The sequence below is a fragment of the Ipomoea triloba genome, chromosome 10, assembly GCF_003576645.1.
Source record: "Ipomoea triloba cultivar NCNSP0323 chromosome 10, ASM357664v1".
NCBI classification, from domain to species: Eukaryota; Viridiplantae; Streptophyta; class Magnoliopsida; order Solanales; family Convolvulaceae; genus Ipomoea; species Ipomoea triloba.
The window spans coordinates 9,519,949-9,541,649 of record NC_044925.1 but is presented as its reverse complement, the minus strand read 5'-3'; the positions used below and the strand labels follow the sequence as shown (position 1 = coordinate 9,541,649).

Sequence of the window (21,701 nt, the reverse complement as noted above, 5' to 3'; positions counted from 1 at the left end):
GCGTGTTTCAGGGATGAGCGACGAAGCTGAAAATGCCCGCACGGTCCTCGCAGCCTACAGGAGCCAGAACAGCAAGAGGCCCCGCCGAGGGGAACCCAGCCGGTCACGTGTACCGCGTGCTTCGCCTCGGTCCTCCCCTCCGGGTCAAGCGCCGGTTCCACGAAGCCGCCACAGCTCGGCGTCCACCACGGCGGATAACCCAGCGCCTGGCTTTGCTGCCTCCGCACCCGGCTTTGCTGCCCCGATGGGCTCCACATTTGCCATGCCCACCGCCCCTCCAAGTTGGCCTGTGTCCATCCCTCCTTCGGTCTCTTTACTCCAGGGGGATGTGCTAGCGGAAGATGTGATGCGGAGCCTTGTCTCGGCCCGCGATAAGGAGTCGTGTCGGGGCCGCCCGGACTACCGCTCGTTAATGGAGGTATGCCCTTATTCCTGTGTATTTTCACGATCCTTCCCCCTCCCCCTCGGGTCCCGTGATTATCTTGTTTGCAGATGGCCTTGCGCGAGAGGAGAGCCCTCGAGGGGCAGAGAGTCGCCGAGGAGGCGTCGGCCGTGGCTGTGACGCGCTACCGCGAGTCCACGGCCTTCCCAGTGGATGTGCGGGCTTACATCTCGGAGCACGTGGAGGAGAGCTATGGGGTGCTGAAGTCCACTAGGGCGGGGAAGCGATACGTGGCCATGGAGGCTGCGCACATGGCCGACATTGGTGAGTACGACATGCAGCACAAGATCTACACGCAACTACGGTGCCGAGACCCGTCCTTCGACCCTGAGGCGTGGGGACTCCCTTTGGAACTCATGGATCCGGAGCCCCAAACCGAACCCGCTGCTTCTCATGGCGCATCCGGGACTGGAGCTGCCCTCGGTGATGATCCATTCCCTGGTCTCGCGCTTGGCTTAGGTGGCGCGGCCGACACCCTGCTGGACCAGATTCGCCTTTCCCTGGGCATGGTCAATTTCGACCAGGCAGGGACCTCTGGGGCGCGCGATCCTTAGTGTCCTTGGAGGCTCCCATGTTGTTATCTTTTTTAGGTCGTTTATTGTTGGATATTTCTGTTGTTGTCGTAGCGTGGACTACTCGTTCTTGTGCTTTGACATTATGGCTGGAATTTGGTTGTTCTCAACACTAGCCTTGCATGCTTGTTTCGACTTTGCTCGTTTTGCTTTGCCTTCAATAAACTGCTTTCAATAAATTGCGCTTCTTTGCTATCTGCTGCGTGTTCTGTTGGTGTGGCGCCAGCTAGTCCGTGCTTGGCTGAGGCCTCGGTCGGGCACAAGCCCGGTCCGTGGACGCTCGGCCTTGATTAACTTGCGCCTCGGCCTTGATTAACTTGCGCTCAGTTTCGGTTGGGCCCTAGGCCCCGTCCCCGAGCATCTGTGCATTGCGTGATCACTATCTTTCCCTGTTTCTTTCCTTTGCTTTTTTATATGCTTTTGCTTTTTTGAGTTGGCGTCGGGTCGCCAGACTTAGTGCTTTTGCTTTTTTGAGTTGGCGTCGGGTCGCCAGACTTAGTCCTCCGACCCTTAGCGCATGGCGTCGGGTCGCCAGACTTAGTCCTCCGACCCTTAGCGCACCCGTTCGATGGTACGTGAGGCGTGCGCCTCGTACCCTCCCTAGGGTGCTAGCTGGTCTAGGCCGGAACCTTGTGGTCCCGCGCCTAGCGGCTCTTCCGTTCGGTGACAAGCGAGGTCGGGCCCCGTGTCACCCCTAGGGATTGTATTCGTCCTAAGTCGAGGCTATCTAGCCTTGCGTCTAGGGACTCTTTTGTTCGGCAATAGGCAAGGGCGGACCTTGTATTGCCCCTAGGGTGTTTTGGTTGTTTCGAGTTGGAGCTCCCTGGCTCGCTGGACTCAAAAGACTCGGTTGATCCGAAAAGCGTGTGCTGGAAAAAATGCTGCTTTATTGCGTCACGAGAAAAGAAAAAAAAAGGAACTGAAAGGAGGGCGGACCGCCTTACACTTTTAACGTTACTGGAAGTACTTAACTAAATGTTCTGAATTCCAGACCCTTTCTACTTCTTTGCCCTTCGGCGTCTTCAGCTTGTAACTGCCGGGGCGGACCATGGCTGAAACTATGTAAGGTCCTTCCCAGCGTTTGGCTAACTTGTCACCGTCCAGGGGCTTGCTGGCTTCGCGGCGTCTTAGCACGTAATCGTCGACTTGGAAGTATCGGGGTTGTGCTCTTTTGTCAAGGTATGCTTTAGCCTGTCTTTGGTAGTTCTCCGCGCGCACCATGGCTGCTTCGCGTTTCTCGTCTATTAGATGGAGGTTAGCCCGGTGGTACTCCTCGTTGCGTTCGGGATCGTATTCCTCACTTCGTCGCATCAAAATGATAGCCTCTGCCGGAGCTCTCTGGCTTCGAATCCGTAGCGCAGCGCAAATGGGGTCTCGCCTGTTGCTTTCCGTGGCGTGGTGCGATACGCCCAGAGGACCGCCTCTAGGTTCTCGACCCACGCTCCTCCCGCCGCCTCCAGGGTCTTCTTCAACCCGTCTACTATTGTGCGGTTGACATTCTCCACCTGGCCGTTCGCCTGGGGGTAGGCCATGGAGACTTTGGTGTGGGTGATGCGCCACTCCTGGCAGAACAACTTGAACTCCTTTCCCTCGAACTGGCGACCGTTATCGGAAATGATTTGCATTGGCACCCTGAAATGGCATAGTATGTTGGAGTATACGAACTGTTTGCACCGGACGCTGGTAATGCTTGCTAGGGGTTCGGCCTCCACCCACTTCGTGAAATAATCCACCGCGACGATAACATATTTTCGCTTGCCCGACCCCATGGGCAGGGCTCCTACAATATCGATGCCCCACCTTGAGAATGGTATGACGAAGCTAATCGGGGTGTAGTTGGTGGCGGGTCGGCCCGGGCCGATCTGGAATTTTTGGCAAGTAGGGCAGCTCCGTGTGTAATCCGCACATTCCTTCGCCATCCCCGGCCAGAAGTAGCCTTGAAGTATGGCTCTTCGGGCCATGGTATACGCTCCCTGATGGGCTGCACAAGTTCCTTTGTGAATCTCCTCGATGAGAGCCCGGGCTTCATCTGGGTATAAACACCTTAGCAACGCCCCGTTATATGACCTCTTGTATAGGATGTCCCCGATAAGCTCGTATGTCGGGGCGCGTCTCTTAGCTGCCTTAGCGTCGGCCTCATCCGGGGGTAGGGTGCCTGTCTTCTTGTACTGCACGAGATGGTCCAACCAACAGGGCGGACGGCTTTGCACGGGCATGACCGGATATGCCTCCAAGCTGGACTTATGGAGGTCCTCTATCCTTGCAATTTTCGAGATGTATTCTGGGGTGGCCTGGCTGAGCTTGGAAAGCGTATCAGTTTCCGCGTTTTGCTCTCTTGGTATTTGCAAGATTTCGTGTTGGGCGATCTGCCCCAAGACCCGGAGCACCACATCGCGGTACCGGATCATCCTCTCCTCATTTGCTTCGAACTCGCCGGACACTTGGCCGACCACGAGCCTGGAGTAACAAGTAGCATCCCAAAGAAGAAACAATTCGCGACCATGTGCAAGTTAGAACAAGGGAGCACAGAGAGCCTGACCGACTACCTAGCTAAGTGGAAGAAGGAGGCGAGGTCAGTTGACAACTTCGACGAGAAGGCGGCCGTGCCGATCTTCACCAGCAACGTCAGGTCAGGACCCTTTCATCGCGACCTCGTCCAGAATCCGCCGAAGACTTATGCGGCATTGCTGGACCCAGCAACGAGGTTCGCAGAGGCGGAGGAGGCTGAGCGGAAGAAGAAGGAAGAGGAGAGGGGGCGTCGAGACAAGGCACCTCAAGAGGACCGCCGTGCCCTGAGGCCCCAGCGCCAAGGCCCACGGTTAGCCCCATTGCGTTGTCTCACGCCCTTGACGCACCCATTGGCCGCCATCCTAGAGCATGCCGAGGTCATGGGTATCGTGTCGTACCCGGCTGGGTGTTTGAAGATCTCGCCCAACGTCGACCCCAACAAATACTGTCGGTTCCACAGGCAGATAGGGCACGACACGGAGGAATGCATGGTCCTCAAACGCCAGATCGAGGAACTCATTCAGAAGGGCTACCTTGGCCAATACGTAAAACGACCCAGCCAGGGCAAGGCTCAAGGCCCAGGCAACGTCTGGAAAAAGAAGGGTGGTTCCGGACCACCCGCTTCCGGGTCCCGCAAAAGGGAACTCGACCAACCCGTGGAGGAAGAGGAGAAGGAATCGGATGACTCCCACCCCCCCCCCCCAGAAGAAGCAAATCCATGTCATATTCGGGGGGCCGGAAGGGGGAGACACGCAATCGGAGAGGAAGAAATGGGCTCGAAGCCTTTACGTAGGGGAAGTCGTTCGTCAGCCACACGAAAAGAAGCCGAGGAGGGATTCCATTGTGTCGTACCCGTACGTAGCCAACCATGCTAGAAATCTCTTTCAATCAGAGTTTCTCAACACATGCGTGCATGCTTGTGATTAAGCATGCCTAATGTAAATGCCCTACCAAAACCAACATCGTCGAAGGTTCGTGTTTGATGATTGATTTCATCGGAGATGTTGTTAAGGAGCACGCTCGAGCTTGTATGTCGGCTCTCAATGAAAGCACCAATGATGGATTTTAATAACCCGGGTGGTCCGAATTACAAAACCCGATTAAATAATAGGGGTATGACAAGCTAATGGATCGTAAGTATACCGCGGGGGTAAAATATATATTGAATTGTATAACGCTATTACAAAGGTTGCCAATGTAATAATAGGACAAGAGTGATAAAAGTAAGGTGAAGATGTCCTGACAAGACAACCAACGGGCTTTTATATCAGCCCTAGGTGTAATTGATCCGGAAAAGACGCAGGTAAGCACGCTCAACGCCCGGGCCGTAACCGCAGCCGCGAGACCCGGGCAACGCGCGGACCGCCGAGGCCGGACGCTCAGCCGGGCTGAGCTTGTTGTGGAACACGCTCAGCCTGGCTGAGCGCGCTGTGGGCGCTCAGCCGGGCTGAGCGTGCCACGGATCACGCTCAGCCTGGCTGAGCGCGTTGCGGATGCTCAGCCGGGCTGAGCGTGCCGCGAGCCACGCTAGGCCGTGGCCGAGCGTGGCTAGCCCACCACGTGGCAGTCCCCGGGTCGTACTTGTTCCGGTTCCTTCTTGCCCCGTTCGTGCTCCGCACCCGGTCCTAATTATTCCATCAAAAATAAACAAATTAAATAGCCTGAAGTCATACAATACATAGCCCTAATTCTCATTTTGCTTCGCTCATTCACGGGTCAATAACTTCTTCTTACCAAATCCTACAACCCATAAATTTCACTCTGTCTTGCAGGAAAAACACCATTTTTTCTGGCCAAAAATGGAAAACAACCATCACAGCAGACATACCACCACCGTAGCGTACTTGCTTCTTTCCCTCAACGCCACCACTGTCACTACTTCTTCTTTCTCCCCAGTCACCGCTACCACCACCGATGAAGGCAGCAGATCGGAGCAACAACAAGCATCCAGCACCGCCGGCCATCGCAACCACCAACGCCATCTCCGGTCACCACCAGCTCTCTCTCTCTCTCTCACCGACGAGCAGACGGTGAATGGTGGAAGTGATCGGCGACCTTGACATCTTCTCTTCCTCTGGCGAACCACCGATCCAGATCCCATTTCCATCGCCAACTCTTTTCTCCACTCTCGAAATCCACCAACACCACTACCTTCACGCAACTCTAAACTCCATTGTTTGATTAAGAAGAAGCTACTTACCAGAGCCAAGCAAAATGAGAATCAGGGCTGTGAAGCCTATTTAATTTGTTTATTTTAATTTTTTTTATTTAAGCTTATGTGGCAATCCAAATAATCAAAACATAACTTACTTGGTGTGCCACGGGGGCGGTTACCAGTTCTTACCGGATAGGTAACCGGGTAATGGGCTCAGAAGACTCAAAATCTTAAGTTCATGTGTTTAATTGCACTTTTTAAAAGTTCGTGGACCTAATTGACTTTTCGCGAAATGTTCACGGGCCTATTTACACATTTTCCCACTAGATTATTGATTTGTATATTTTTAATTATATTATATCATAACTCATAAGTCATAACATAAGTTTGGTCTAGGTATCATATATTAAAATTTTACATATATAATACTTAAAAATAAAAATTATATATATGTTTTAATGAAACAAAGATATTCAAAAATATTTTTACATATTATGTCAAAAACAATATTCATCTTATGTAAAGTAAAATTTAAGTGAACTGAATAGATTATTGGTCTTGATATTGTTAGTTATGTTATATCTGAGTATAAATTTGGTTTGATATCGAATGTTAGAATTATATATATATATATATATATATATATATATATATATATATATATATATATATATATATTATAGATCCAAAAGTAAAAATTATATTTATTTCATTTAAACAAAACATATTCAAAAATATTTTTATATATAAGGTCTAGAAAATAACTTGGAATTGGACTTGTGTTAATTTTATAATGTTATAGTGTTTAATTTTTTATTTTCTTTTAAAAAAATAGTGAGTAAACAAGTTTTTTAAACAAAAAAAAAAAAAGATAAGGATCAAATAGATCATGTATAGGGCAAAGTGCAATAAGCCCCTTAAAATATAATTTATTTTTTTTTAAAAAAGCTCCATTTAGACACTTTAACTTATCATTTTATGCTAGGTAACTAGTAATTTTTTTTAAATTTAAAAAATTAATTAAAATTAAAAAAAATTTTTTAAAATTCAAATAAAGTAATTAAATTTCCTTTTAAAAAATAAAGCTCAGGGACAACTTCCCCGTCCAACCAGACGAAGAAGCCAACCTGACTTTTTTGTTAGTTGGTCGGAGAAGCCGGCCATGACTCATCCGTTGAGGATAAAAGTCGGAAATATGTGGGTTCTTTTTCTTTTAATTTTAAATTTATTTTACAGTTTTTTTTAAAAATTTAATTTTACATGCTATTACCTTGAGTTTACTTGCAAAATGAGTTAATTGCACAAATTTAAGAAGTTATTGGCTAAATTGCATAAACAGGAAGAGATGAAGTGTCTAATTAGAGCTTTTCTTATTCTAAAGGCTAATTACACTTTGGCCTATAGTTGAAGGGTCTATTTGACTGTTATCCAAAAAAAAAATAGAGAATGAAAATTGAAAAATTAGAAAATAGATAGTAGAAAACTGGAGTAAACAAATTTATTAAAAAGTGGGATTTGTAAATTTTATACAATTATTTTTTTTGTCCTTTATTACTCTTTATATTATTTGTATGTAATAAAGGTATATTAGAGATTAAAAATATATTTTTTTTAAGAATTTAACTAAATGGTTGAAATATTTTTTCATAAAATTTAGTTGTTATGTTTCCAAATAACATTTGGTTAACTAATTTTCACAGCAAAGTTATTTTTAACAAAGGAATTGGTAAAAATGTATCAAGTATAATGGACTCTAAATCATGTAACAGATCCAAAGCTTTACTAATGTGGATTTCAAAATTTTCATAATGTTATACAAAACTAGCTTTTCAAGTGTGTTGAAAAGAAAGTTTTGATTAAAACGCATTAAATAAATTAGTTTTTCCTCTTCAAAATTCAAAATCTTTGAATTTTTGCTCATGCTACCTAGAAAGTATATATCAATTTCTGTCTAAAACCCAAATGATATAACCTCCAAAATTATATCCTAGCTTCAAAGCAATCATATCTCAAGCAAAGAGATCTGGAAACAGGAGAAGAAAAGGGTGGAAAATCCTTTAAAACTCACAAGAAGACTCAATTCAATATAAGTCACTAAAACATACTTTGTAATGAAACAAACATAACTATTGTAAAACAAGAGATAGAAGCCTTGTTTTTGTTTTACAATAGTTATTTTTGAAATGTCAATTTTGTTTTCAATAGGTATCACCAAGTAATTTGAGGGAGTAAATTGATTATGCTTTGGTAATGTCAATTTGAAAACTTAGTGCTTTTCAATAGGTGCAAGCTAGCTTAATAAGCATTTCGCATTTTTTGCCTTTTCCTTGCATTTGCTACCTGCTTCCATTATACTATGCCACACCATACTAGGATTCTGCACATAAAATTGTTATATCAGCAATTTTACATTCATTCAGATATGTTTGATGGAGTGAGGAGGTCTGAGGAAGGAAGCCTAAATCAAAAAAATGTTTAAAAAACTAAAATATGAAATTAAACATTACTTTTGCTCATATTCTGACACTTAACTCTAGCACAGTATACTATAGTCCCTTGTGAAGATAATTACTTGATCAATTGCACTATTACTTGAATACTTGGTATGCACGTCATGATCAAATAAAAGTTGTCCAACATCTAAACATTGTAATGGAGCTACTCTTTCAGCATAAGGTTTCTGATCCTTTTCAAGTTAGCAGTACTAAAGCAAGTGAGCAACCAGTGAACAACATTTCATGACTAATATTGAATCTCAATACTCTTTTTTTTTTTTCTGGAAATTCAATATCTCAACGATAAATCTCTTTGCCAAATAATCTCCTCAAACACGCAGAAAACCTGTTTCATTTTGTTTTTGTTAGAACTGCAGTTTGGTGCATTTGAGAATATGGGGAAATGTTTGTTACACAAAAAAAAATGCTGAATGTAGAAGAACACATGACTGTGAGTTTATAATTTTGTGGCAAATTTTTCTGAGTTTACTAAGCATAGTTATGTTTACTGTATGTGTGTGTATATATATATATATATATATCTATATATATATATGTACATAGATATATATATATATATATGTACATATATATGTATACATATACATATATATGTATATATGTACATACATATACATATATATGTACATATATATATATGTATATGTATATGTATATGTACATATACATATACATATATATACATATATATGTATATGTATATGTATATGTACATATACATATACATATACATATATATGTATATATACATATATATATATATGTATGTACATATATACATATATATATATATATGTACATAGATATGTACATATAGATATATACATATATATGTATATATGTACATACATATAGATATATATGTATATATGTATATGTATATATATAGGTATATATCTATATTTATATATATATATACATGTATACATATATGTGACACCCCAACCTCACACAGGCTGAGATAGATAAAACTTAGCACAACAGCTGCCTATCTCAACCAACAAACCAAACGTAGCGGAAGCGAATTTAAAACCTAAGGGGCGTCATGCCATATCTAGGTATAAACACAGCCTAGATGCACAGGCTAAACATAAGAACGAACTAAACTGTCATATATATAAACCGAAATAAAATCCTCAAGTCATAATCCACAATCATCAAAAGTACCCAAACCACTAATCAAGAGTATAATAATATCTCAAAGGCACACAGGCCCAACAACCAAAGTCTAAACATCATCAAACTAGTCTAAGCGTCCTCATAGATAAGCATCTAACGCGCTCGCGCTCAGACTACTCCAGACCTGGAAAACACGCAAAGAACCATTAGCAAAAGAATGCTAAGCAACCACCATTCACACCCGCAAGGAGATATAGATATACATAAGCTTATAAATAGGTTTACACACCCATATAGAATATAAACACCAACAGACTGTTCGATAGTTCAAAACGGATACTCAACAATAATAAGCTGAACGAAGCATAACCAAAACTCATTCGAATAAAGCCAAAGCACAACGAGGAAAGCATAAGACAACAACGAGTCATGACCAAGATACCAACTGAACACGAGTATAAGGAACAATCAATCATAATCGAGAACAACGAGATATCAACTGAGTAAACAAGGACTCACAACTAAAGAACCGAAAGAAAATCCCAACACCAACCACCAAACCTCACACCAATCATCATATCGAACCCGGCCCCAAACAAAAGCCAAGTACACAGGGGTAAAAACCCAATCACAGGGACCGAAGTCCAATCACAGGGGTGAATCGACCCAATCACGGGGGTAATGAACCCAATCACGGGGTAATGAGCCCAATCACAGGGACCGTAGTCCAATCACAGGGACCTAAGTCCAATCACAGGGGTCATCGACCCAATCACGGGGGTAATGAACCCAATCACAGGGGTAATGAACCCGAATACAAACAATAATAGCACAACTAGTCCACCCAAAAACTCCAATGATACCAACAAACCAACATCTCATTCTCACACTCCAACATCATCCCAAAACAACCAAACCAAGTGCTCATCTCATCTATGAACACAAACAAACTCCCAGGTAANAAGTGTTCATCTCATCTATGAACACAAACAAACTCCCAGGTAAATGAATATCAAGAATCAATAGACCAAGAGTACAAAAAGGGAAACTAAAGACATGAATAAATCTCCAAGACAAGGTAATAAATACCCAATGAAAGGCATGGATAAATACTCCAAGGACATGGCAAAATACTCCACCAAACAATCCAACAATAATCAGAAACAAAGGAGAAACAACAGACGACAACATCACAGAAACAGCCTCTGGGAGCAGATTCCCAGAGTACTTGCGGAACACCCTGACGGAACACCGTCCTCCGCCGCACTCCTCCGCAGGAAGGAGGCGGACTGCCTCAACGGACCACCATCATCCGGCCAACCCTACCGCCTTGGCCTTGCGGAACTCCCCGGCGGGTTACATTGTGCCGCCGAGGACCTCCGCAAGGTCAACTTCAACTCCCAGTTCCAGAATTCAACAGCAGACACGAAAAATCATATTTCCAGAGAGTATAATCAGACCCAATACATCAATATTTCATCCAATTTAGAGGCCAAAAACATGGAAATCCAAACCATCAATGATCATACAACACTAATCAAACGATNCATTGTGCCGCCGAGGACCTCCGCAAGGTCAACTTCAACTCCTAGTTCCAGAATGCAAAGCAGACACGAAAATAATATTTCCAGAGAGTATATTCAGACCCAATACATCAACATTTCATCCAATTTAGAGGCCAAAAACATGGAAATCCAAACCATCAATGATCATACAACACTAATCAAAAGATCAAGATGAAATCCAACAAATAGATTCAACAAAATAGGCTAATCACAAGGAATTTTCAGGATTTCCAACACCAAGAACATCATATAGAATAGGAGTGAATAAAATAGATTTTGATGGACATAGTGGTTACCTCAAAGAGCTTTTTCCTAATCCAACAAGCCTCAAGCAAGCTCACAAAGCCCCACCTTCTTGATGATCATCTTTTACCCAAAGAACCCCAAAAGAACATTTATAAGAATATGCAAAAGACTAACCAAACCACAAAATGCAAGGTAGATTCTAGGCTAGATGCACTTACCCACTCCTAGACAAGCATAAAAGAGCAACCTTGACTTGGAAACTTGTAGGGAAATGAAGATCAATTTTTGGATACAAGAATGGTGAAAATGGCGTGAGAGTGTAGGGAGGGAGGAAGAGGAGTGAAAGCTTTTAGGGTATTTTGATCATCAAAATATATACTAAGAATACATACAATATTTAGGGTGTAAGACTTTAATATGAGATGGGCTTAAGTACATATTATAATGGCTTACAAGAATTAAATATATGTCCAAGACTAGTAAGTTGGGCTAAATGAATTCACCCCTTACAATTAATTATAAGAATTAGAATAAGGAAGCCCATAAAATGTCTTAGGAACATTACATATATATTATATAATATATGATCAAGAAATTGGGCTTGTAGGAATATTTAATTGCAAAGATTGTAAGGATCCAAATTGAATAAAATCCCTTACAAGAATAAATTCAATTAGTTGGGCTCTTGATTAGAATAATTAAATTAGGCTCAAGGAATATACATATATATATATATCAAATTGAAAGAATTAGCCCAATTGGAATTAATTAAATTACCCAAGGAATTAATTATCGGTAGTAAGGCTTGAACGAATTTTCGGGGTGTTACAATATACATATATATGTATATATATATGTACATATATATATAAATATAGATATATACCTATATATATACATATACATATATACATATATATCTATATATATATATATATATATATATATATATATATATATATATATATATATATATATATATATATATATATATATATATATATATATATATANTATATATATATATATATATATATATATATATATATATATATATACATATATATCTACACATATATATATATATACACATATAGATATATACATACATACATACACACATACATATACATATATACATACATATGTATATATGTATCTATATATGTATATATATAAATATATGTATGTATGTATCTATATATGTATATGTATATATATATATGTACATATATATATGTACATATATATATGTACATATATATATGTACATATATATATATGTATATATATATGTGCATATATATGTGCATATATATATATGTATACATATTTATATATATGTACATAAATATACATATATGTATATATATATATATATATATATACACGTATGTGTATATATATATACACGTATGTATATATATATATATATATATGTATATATATATATATATATATACACGTATGTGTATATATATATACACGTATGTATATATATATATATATATATATAAACATACACGTATATATACATATGTATATATATATGTTTATATATATATATATACATATATATATATATATGTATATATATATACGTGTGTGTGTATATATATATATAGATATATACATACACACATACATATATATATATACATATATATGTATATATATATATAGATATATACAATCATCATAATCTTTTATGATAAAGTTGTATATTTTTGCAAAGTTTCTATGGTGATACAGCTGTGATTTAAGTTCTTTGATTGCTTCAGGATAACTTAAGTTTAAGTGTCCTAGTTGCAGTTCTGCTATTATTTCTCTTAAACTCATATTAACAGATAAGAGTTGACATAAGGCTTACTGACATGTTATACATCCAGTTGTGGAAGTTATATTCATGTAAACAAGTATAGTAGTAGTCATCATGTGGTATATCAGTGGTTATTTCTTTGTATATTAAAGTTTGAGCTCTATGATGGTTAATAAGAAATTTTAATGTTTCTATTAACTCAAAGTAGTTTAAGTTTTCTAACTGCAAAGTAGCTATCATTTCTGCGTAAAGCATTTTAGCATATTATTTTTGAAAGAAGATCTTCAATTTCTTTCACAGTTTCTTTTGTCTCAGTATAATAAAGTAAAGTTTGTGTATAATAAGGATCTAACTCCTTGTTTGGAATAGAGTCAAAGTTTTTCAGAACTTGTTTGTGTTGTTTCATTTGAGAAGTAAAATATTTGTGGTAAAGTTTCAAGTTTGATTTTCTTTCGAAAAAGTTCATAAAAAAGTTTTATCAATCTGTAAATTCAGTTATAAGGCTTCTAGTAGCTCTTATAGATCTTACCAAAGCTTTTTGGTAAGGGTGTTGTCTAAAAGCAATTGGGTCTTGTATCTCAAGTTCAAAATTTCTAAGTTGTCTATATAAATAATCAAGGCTTGCCTTGGCATGCTTGATATTTACAAGAAAAGTGTTTCCAGAATACCTAGGAGTATCCATATTAATGAGTTATTTTTGCAAAAAGTCTTTCAAAATAAGTTTTTTCTTTAAGTAAATGTTTGTAAGCATAATAACAGTGTCTATCATAAAGGTTTTTCTTGCTAAAGTTTGGATTTTCTTCAACAAGAGGTCTGTATATCTTAAGTTGTCTTATGACTTCTTTATATTGTCTTTTCATGACAATAAAGGTATCAAAATAAGTATATTCCATTTTGTGTCTCAGAAATCGTAAAAGCTCTGATACCAAGTGGGGGGGGGGTATGCTCCCGCAGGAGTGGAGTATGCCTTTAGTAAAGGTTTATAAAGTTTTAGTCTGTCTCTGGTCCACTGGAATAATTCCAGTGTCTCCTATCCCAATCATCAGTCTCATGATGATTATTATAAGTGGGAAAGTTGAAAATTTGGAGTTTGTTACCAAGGTGGTAAGTGGCGTTTACCTCAAAAGGTCTAAGGAAACCTCTGAAGTCTGATATGTGATTTGAAGTAATTACAAAGTGGGATAATTCTTTGAGTTTAAGTTCTAGTTCGTGTTTTTCAAAAAGTTGACCAGTAGATTCTGTAATTGAATCTAGACATAAGGTTTCTTGGAAGGTTTGAAATTCTAACTTTGAAAGTATAGTATTTGAGATTTCTGTAGGGAAAGTTTTGTCTAATCCTTGTTTAATTAAGTTATGATTTGGTACAGTGATGTTGTAGTCAAAGTATGTTTCTGAATTTGGGTCTTGATAAAAAGTATGGATTTCATCAGTTTCCTGATGTATCTTCTCAGTTAAAAAGTTTTTAGTACTTCCAAAGTATTGTTGAATAAGTTTTTTATCCATGATGATAAATAAGTTTTTTAAGAAGTTTAAGTTTTATAAAAACCTTCTGGTTTGAAGATTCTTCTTCTCTCTTGCATCACAGGTTGCTGTACTAAGAGTTTTATTACTTATCTAGATCTTTTTAGTTTATGTTTGTTCTTACTTTTATTGCTTTATTATCAGATTTGTTCTTTTTATTTTCACCTTATCATCCCTAACCTACTAACCAAAGGATCCCATGACCCTCCGTCTACAACCTTAACAACATCTAAGTATTCAGACTCAGGTTTCTCTTTTCCCCACCTGGGTACTTTCTCTACCTGACATATAAACTTAGACTACACAGGTTGCTTCGGCTCAAGCAGGATTTACGTCTTTTAAATATGAACAATAAGAACAATAAAGCATAATAATAAGAACAAACACAAAGTAAAGAGATCTGGTTTAAGTAATATTACCTCTTAGTAGCAATCTGGTTTGCAGAGAAAAGAAGAAAGTTTTTAGAAGTGAAGTGTTTTCTGAAAAGAGTTTTTCATTGATATTTGCTGGTATTTTTCGTGTGTTTTTTACAAATGTACAAGCTTCTCCTTATATAGAAGGAAGAAGAAGAACCTAGAACTACCTTTACAGCTGTCTACTAATTACATTATTGACATACCGAAGATAAGATGTAATCTTATCTCATATCTTCGGTCGAAGTGACAGAAAGATAAGGAATCTTATCTCCTTACCCCATAGTCAAAAAGTGTACAGCAAAAGTAGTACAGTTAAAGAAAAGTTGAAAGGGACAGGCCCCCTTATCTTAGCCAAAGTAAAGTAGTGATGTCTTCTCAAGTTATATTCATATCTTCTGATTCGGAAGAAGACAAAGTTCTTGGCAGTACTCTCCTGATCCTTCTCTTGTAGGAGTTGACAAGTCTTGGATTGGAGTGAGTGACTTCAAATGGAAAAAAGTATCTTGATCCGATGCTTGGATCACAGTAGATTTTCCCTTGGGAATCTTCTCTAAGTATGTTTTTGTTGGCAAATCTGTATTTTGTCCAGTTGAAGTTTTCAGCAAGTATCTTGGCTCTGGCCTGGTCAAGTTGTATTTCCATTGTTTCTTCCAGTTTCAAGGCCTTGGGATGTTGGTGTTCTGGTTCGAAGTCCTTGTATTCATCATCCACCTTATGGAAGTTCACTTCTAGTAAATGATATGCAGGTTTATTTTCTTTGAAGTCTGGGTAAAGGGAAGTGAAATCCAATCTGAATTTTTTGGGAAATTCAGGGATAATAGTTTCAAAAGTTTCTGCCAGCATTTCTGGAAGTATTCCAGAAAATTCATGGAGTGGGGAAATATTGGCTGACTTAACCAATCCATGTTTTAAAAGTGTAGAAAAGTTAACTGGATAATCCTGAAATTTAAAAGGTTTAAACCCAGGAATAAGAAGTCTAGCTCTTCTAATGGCAAACTCAAGTTTACAAAGGCATTCGAAATCATCAGACTGTTGGTTTTCTGGACAATCTGGAAAAAGTAAAGAACAAGTTTTGTAAAGGTTATAATTGAAATCCCAAGAAATTGAGATTCCAGGAGTTGAAATGCCTGAGTTGGCGATTTGAGCCAGGCATTCTTGGAGTAAAGCAAAAGTTTTTAAAGAACATTCTCCAAGAGAGACTGGAGTTTTGGTTAGTGAAGGGGAAGTGATAGTTTTGAGGGAAACGGCTGGAGTTGGGATCTTTCCAAGTGAAGGAATCTCCTTTTCCTTAAGTTTCAAGGAAGTTTTCATCACTTCTGAGAAAGTGTTCTCAAGTTTCTTTCTGGGAGTTTGAGGTTCAAACCTCTGAAGTTTCATTGAGCTGGAAGCTCCAGTTTCTAAGTTTTTCAGAAGTTCCTGATCAGAGAACTGATCCAAGTGTTTTAGGTATTCTTTATACCTAAGTACCTGTTCAGAAACCACAAAATCATTTCCAAACCTTTGAGTTAGCATAGAAGTAGCTTCCTCAATACTGTAATATCCTTTATAAGAAGGATTTCCAGACTTTAGATCTTTCTTAAGTTCCTCAAGTTCAGTGATCATTTCTTCCCAAGTTAAGTATAAACCAGCATTCTTACCAGTATAAAGTGCATAACAAGTAAATGGTTTCTTGGTCTTATGCCTTCCAGAGACCAAAAGTTGAATTAAGTAGTTTACGCAAGTAGCCTTCCTTCCGGAGGATTGGGCTATAGTTGACAAGCTCCAAATATTGTCAACCAAGCATTGCTCTTCTTCAGTAAGTTTCTCACGAAGTGGAGTTTTGAACTGATTCCTTTCAGGAATAACAGCAAGTTCATACCTGTCCACCTTGAAAGTTTTCTCCATAGTAAAGTCTAGAAAAGTTCTGCAAAACTTTAGACAAATTGTTAAAATGATTTATGGAGGATCATAAAGTTTATAGTCTAAAATGTTTCTGGAAAGGATATCAGCAAGTCTATTATCTTTTCCTTTAGTATGTTCCCATTTAATATGGAAACCTCTGGTTAGCACAAATTCTCTGAATTTGAGCCATCTGTTTGCAGTAAGTTTCCTTTCGTTTTTAGTGTCTGCAAATTTTACTATGGACTCGCAATCTGTCCTTATAGTAAAAAATTTTCTTGAAAGTATAAAAAGTGCAAATTTTTCTAGGACATAAATAATAGCAAGTAGTTCATAATCCATAGAAGTTAAGTATCCTTTTTCCCTAAATACACCAGAAGTGTATCTACAGAGTTTTTCAGTAGATTTAGGAGAGTATTCAGTTGGTTTCTTAATAAGTATTCCTCCCCATCCATCTTTACTTCCATCAGTTTGTACTATTAAGTAGTCTGAATCTAATGGCAAAGCCATGGGTTCAAGTTGTTGGATTTTTTCTTTTATTTGTTGAACAATTTTAATGTCTTGGTCATTAAAGTTTCTATATCCTTTAGTTTGTGATTTATTATAAAGTGGTGTAGTGAGTTTTGCAAGATCTTTAAAATAAGGTCTAGTGTAATTTACTAATCCTAGAAAGGATTGTAATTGTTTTAAGTTTTCAAGTTTATCTGGGAATTCAAGTATTTTCCTAGAAATATGTGGTTGTAGTTTAATAGTGCCTTCTCCTATCTCAGCTCCTAAAAAAGAAATATGGTTTTTGCAAAGTTCCATTTTCTTTTTTGAAACAATAAGTCCATATTTTTCAAAAATAGTAAAGATAGTGTAAAGATGAGCTCTATGCTCTTCTTTAGTTTTTGAAAAAACAAGTATGTCATCTATATAGATGCAAGTAAAGTCATAGCAATCCTTAAAAAATTCATCCATCATTCTTTGGAATTTTTGAGGAGCGTTTTTAAGTCCAAATGGCATTACTTTCCATTCAAAAAGTCCTAATGGACATGAAAAGGCTGTCCATTCTATACTCTCTGGATGCATTTTAATTTGCCAAAATCCAGATTTCAAGTCAAATTTTGAAAACCAGTTTCTATTTTGTATTTTGTTAATCAAAGTATCTTTGTCAGGGATGCAATACCCATCTTCATAAGTGTTGTCATTAAGTCTCCTGTAGTCGAATACCATTCTGGATTGACCACGTTTCTTTTCTGCTTCTTTCTGGACAATAAAAGCAGGAGTTCTGTGTCTAGAAGTTGATCTTGCTATAATACCAAGTTTTAAAAGTTGGTCGATGTGCATTTTAAACTCATCTTGTTCCCAAGGTCCATATTTAAAGTTTTGGGATTTAATAGTTATGTCTGGGTTAATGATTTCAAGTTTACATTCAGTTTTGTTCTTTTCCCAGAATTTTACAGGATTCTCTCCTATAATTTCCATTTTTTCAAGTCTTTTAACTAAGTTTTCTAAGTCATTTTCTCTTAATTCTTTTTTGAAGTTAGTAGTTTCTACTAAATGTAAGTTTAATTCAATTCCCTCAAGATTCTCTAGATGTTCTGGAAAATCTTGTAATTCTTCAGTATTTATACAGTTACAATCTTTATTGTTACTGCATTTACAAGAGTCTAATATTTTAGTTTCAAAGATCTTAGCAGGGAAGTTTGAAATAATAGGAATTTGGAAACAATTCCTACTAATAGTTAAATAGTCTTTGTTAATGGTCATTTGACCATTATTATAAAGTATGAAATCTAATCCCATAATTACAGGAACATTATGGTTTTTAAGTGTTCTTACCCAAAGTTTTGGCCAATAAAAAGATTCTGACCAAGTATTGCAGTTGGTTTGAAATTTGGCTTGTATATTTTTAAGTTGAGTATCTATGGATACTTGAGTACCATCAAATTGAGTAGATTTAACAGGAGTAACTTTAACAGTTTTTTGTTTAATTGTTTCTGGTAATATTCCAGAATCAATCGTTGAAGAAGTAGCTCCAGTATCAACAAGTATTGGTACAAGTAAATCTATTCCATGTATTGAAAGTTTGGATGGAATAATTACTTGGGTTATTCTTGTATTATTACATACCAAAGGTATATTTGTGCTACAAGTTTTTTCAGTTTGAGTATTAATTATGTTTTGTTCTTCAGTAGTTATCTCAGTTATTTTGAGATCAGTTTCAGTTATTACTTGTTTTCTTTTTTCTAAGAGTTCAAGTATTTTTTCAAGTTTTTCTTCGATTTTAGCCATTTTGTTTTCTAAAGTAATTACTTGGTTTTCCAAAGTTCTTATCTTTAAGTTTTCCCATTGAGTATTATTAAGTGTAGTATTTTCTGGGATAGGTATGTTGAAGTTTTTTGTAATACAGTTATTACAAATTTGTTTAAGACAAGTTTGGCATTTCCATCTTCTGTCGAAGGCTGGATACCATTTGCAGATATGACAACAAATGTTGTCGCTACCTGACCTATGTTTCCAGGAATGTTTACATTCCATAGTTCCAATTATTTAGTCTATCCATAAGGATATTAAGTGAGTCTTCTTCTTCAGGAATTTCAACCTCTTTGGTTTCAAATCCTTCCAAAGAACATATACTCCAAATTTCTGAAGTATCTGAAATATCAGAAGTAATTTCAAGTATATCTTCATTAATGGTGTTTACTAAGTTTGCTTCTTCATTAAATAAGTTATTTCTGTTTGGACAAACAGAGGATAAGTGTCCAGGTTTTTGACAAGCATAGCAAGTTATTGTTTTCTTGTAGTTTTTGTTTGGATTGTACTTAGTAACATGCTTATCTTTATTGAGATAAGGTTTTTTAGCAGTTGATTTTCTTATGTATTTTCTTTTTACATAGTTTCTTTTAGGTTTCGCAGGTTGTCTTCTGGGAGTTGGATCATCAGGATGTCTCCCATATTGTTGTGGAGTGTAGATATTTTTACAAAAACCTACATTCTTTTGTTTTAAGTCTCTCTGGATCTGTATATAAGTACATCTAGTCTTAAGTTCACTAATAACATGTTGAATTCTGGTTCCCATGTTATCAAAAAGTTCTTCTTTAGGTATTAAATTCCAGGAATCATGGATTTCTTTTCCTAAAGGTCCAGGTAATTTTGAAAAAAGTCTTTCTCCTAAGTCTTTAGAGAAATAGTTTCCAGAGGTGCAGGCTAGTGATAAAAAGTCTATTAAGAAATCTATAACTTTATGCCAATCATACAATTGGATTTGTTCTAGATCTCTCATGGCTTCAGCTTGTCTTATAGTTAAGCCAGTGTTTGCTTCTCTTCCAGTAAGAAGTGTGTGTATTTGGTAAGCAAAGTTGTGTATACTATTTCCTTGCATTGCTAATTCTGCAAGCTTATCAGGAAATTTTATTTTAAAGGCTTCCCATGCTGCTCTAGCAGTTCCGCCTAAATAGTTTTCAGCTATTTTAATCATTTCTTCTCCGTCATTGACGTAAGGGTGTTTTGATTCAAAGTCTCTTATTATAAGTGCAGTCCATTGTTCAATATAGTTATCGAAAAGTTGTGGATGAACCCTAGTTATGTTAAGTATAGTTGGTTCATTACTGAGTATTTGTACTTCATGAGGCATTTGTTTTCCTAAAGTTCTTCTGTTAGGATTATTTTGGTCATAAATAGTTACAGCTCTTCTGGGAGGATGTCCCAAATTATAGCTCATTTGTTCAGGATTAGTTCTGGGATAAGAAGTAGCAGGATGTGATGAAGCAGTTGCTTCATTTTGTCTAGAGTTTATTGTTTCAATATCTGCAAAGTTTTTGACAGACATTGGTTCAGTTTCTGATTTTGTTTCTTCAACAAAATCTTTTTTGAATTGTTCAATATCCATCAGATATTGGTGAAGTATATCTTTTTTTGCTAAGTTTTGGTTTAGTTTTTCAATTATGTTTGTGTCTACTTTATTTTCTAGTTCTTCATTAAGTAAGTTCATTAAGTGTTCACTATGTTTAATCTTTTGTTGGATTTGTTCTTCTGTTAAATCCATTAGTTTTCTTCTTCTAGATCCTTTTGATCAGAAGCTTCATAGTTTCCAAATCTTAGGCATAGAGGTCCATTTTTTCCTTCTGAGTAAGATGTTATTTCAGTAGGTTTTAAAGTTTCAGGTTTAGTTACAAAAGTTTCAATCTTCCACTCTTCTCCAGCTAAAAGAGAAGATGAGATTGGTTTTGGTCCAAAGAATTTTATCCCCTTGGACTCAATAGTTTTGACAATACTGTCAATTTTGATTTTGTATTTAGGACAGACTTGGGTAGACAATTTTCCAATGAAAATTATATCTACTGACAAGTTTGCTCCTTGAAAGTTTCCGAATCCTTTAGTTTGGATTTGGAAAAGGAATTTGTGAATGTCTTTTAAAGCTATAGTGTAATCAGGAAGTAAATAATGTACTCCTACATTATTGTTCATGTCTACCTCAATTGCTCCAATCATTTGAGCCTGAGTTGAATCTTGAATTCTAGTATCTAAAGCAGTTATGAGTACTTTAGCTCCGTACTCTTTTCTGATCAATCCTTTGATCACAACAGTTATCATTCCAAGATGAACGTAATTCATCTTTTTAAGTTTAAGTTGCTTAATACTCTCTTCAGTCATTAAGCTAAAAGTTTCTGCTCTTCCGTCTGGAATTTCGAGCATTTCTGATCTATGAGTTTTGATTAAACTAGAGTCATTCTGCATAAATCCAGTTCTGTACAAAGTAGAAGGTCTCAAAGTATTGATGAAGTCATTTGACATTACCTCAGTATCTCTGTCAATATTAACAATTTGTTCTATAATCTGAGTATTTCTACTCTGATTAGGTCTAAAAAGTCTTCCTACCCATGTGGAACTAGTAGTTTGGTCTAAAGTTGTGGTTCTGGAAGAACTCGGTTCTTCAGAAATAGTTCTTGATGTTCCAGT

At 37.5% G+C, this 21,701-nt stretch overlaps 1 protein-coding gene across 1 annotated transcript; it reads right to left on the bottom strand.

The window, feature by feature from the left end:
- Positions 1-2,324: 2,324 nt before the first annotated feature.
- On the bottom strand, positions 2,325-3,422 carry LOC116033115 (uncharacterized protein K02A2.6-like). Its single transcript, XM_031275870.1, has one exon. It carries the CDS (start codon positions 3,420-3,422, stop codon positions 2,325-2,327), a length of 1,098 nt encoding a protein of 365 aa, XP_031131730.1.
- Positions 3,423-21,701: the final 18,279 nt, after the last annotated feature.

What these genes read in the sequence shown, in the direction of transcription:
- LOC116033115 (XM_031275870.1), bottom strand. Translation starts at nt 3,422, where the DNA reads ATGATCCGGTACCGCGATGTGGTGCTCCGGGTCTTGGGGCAGATCGCC.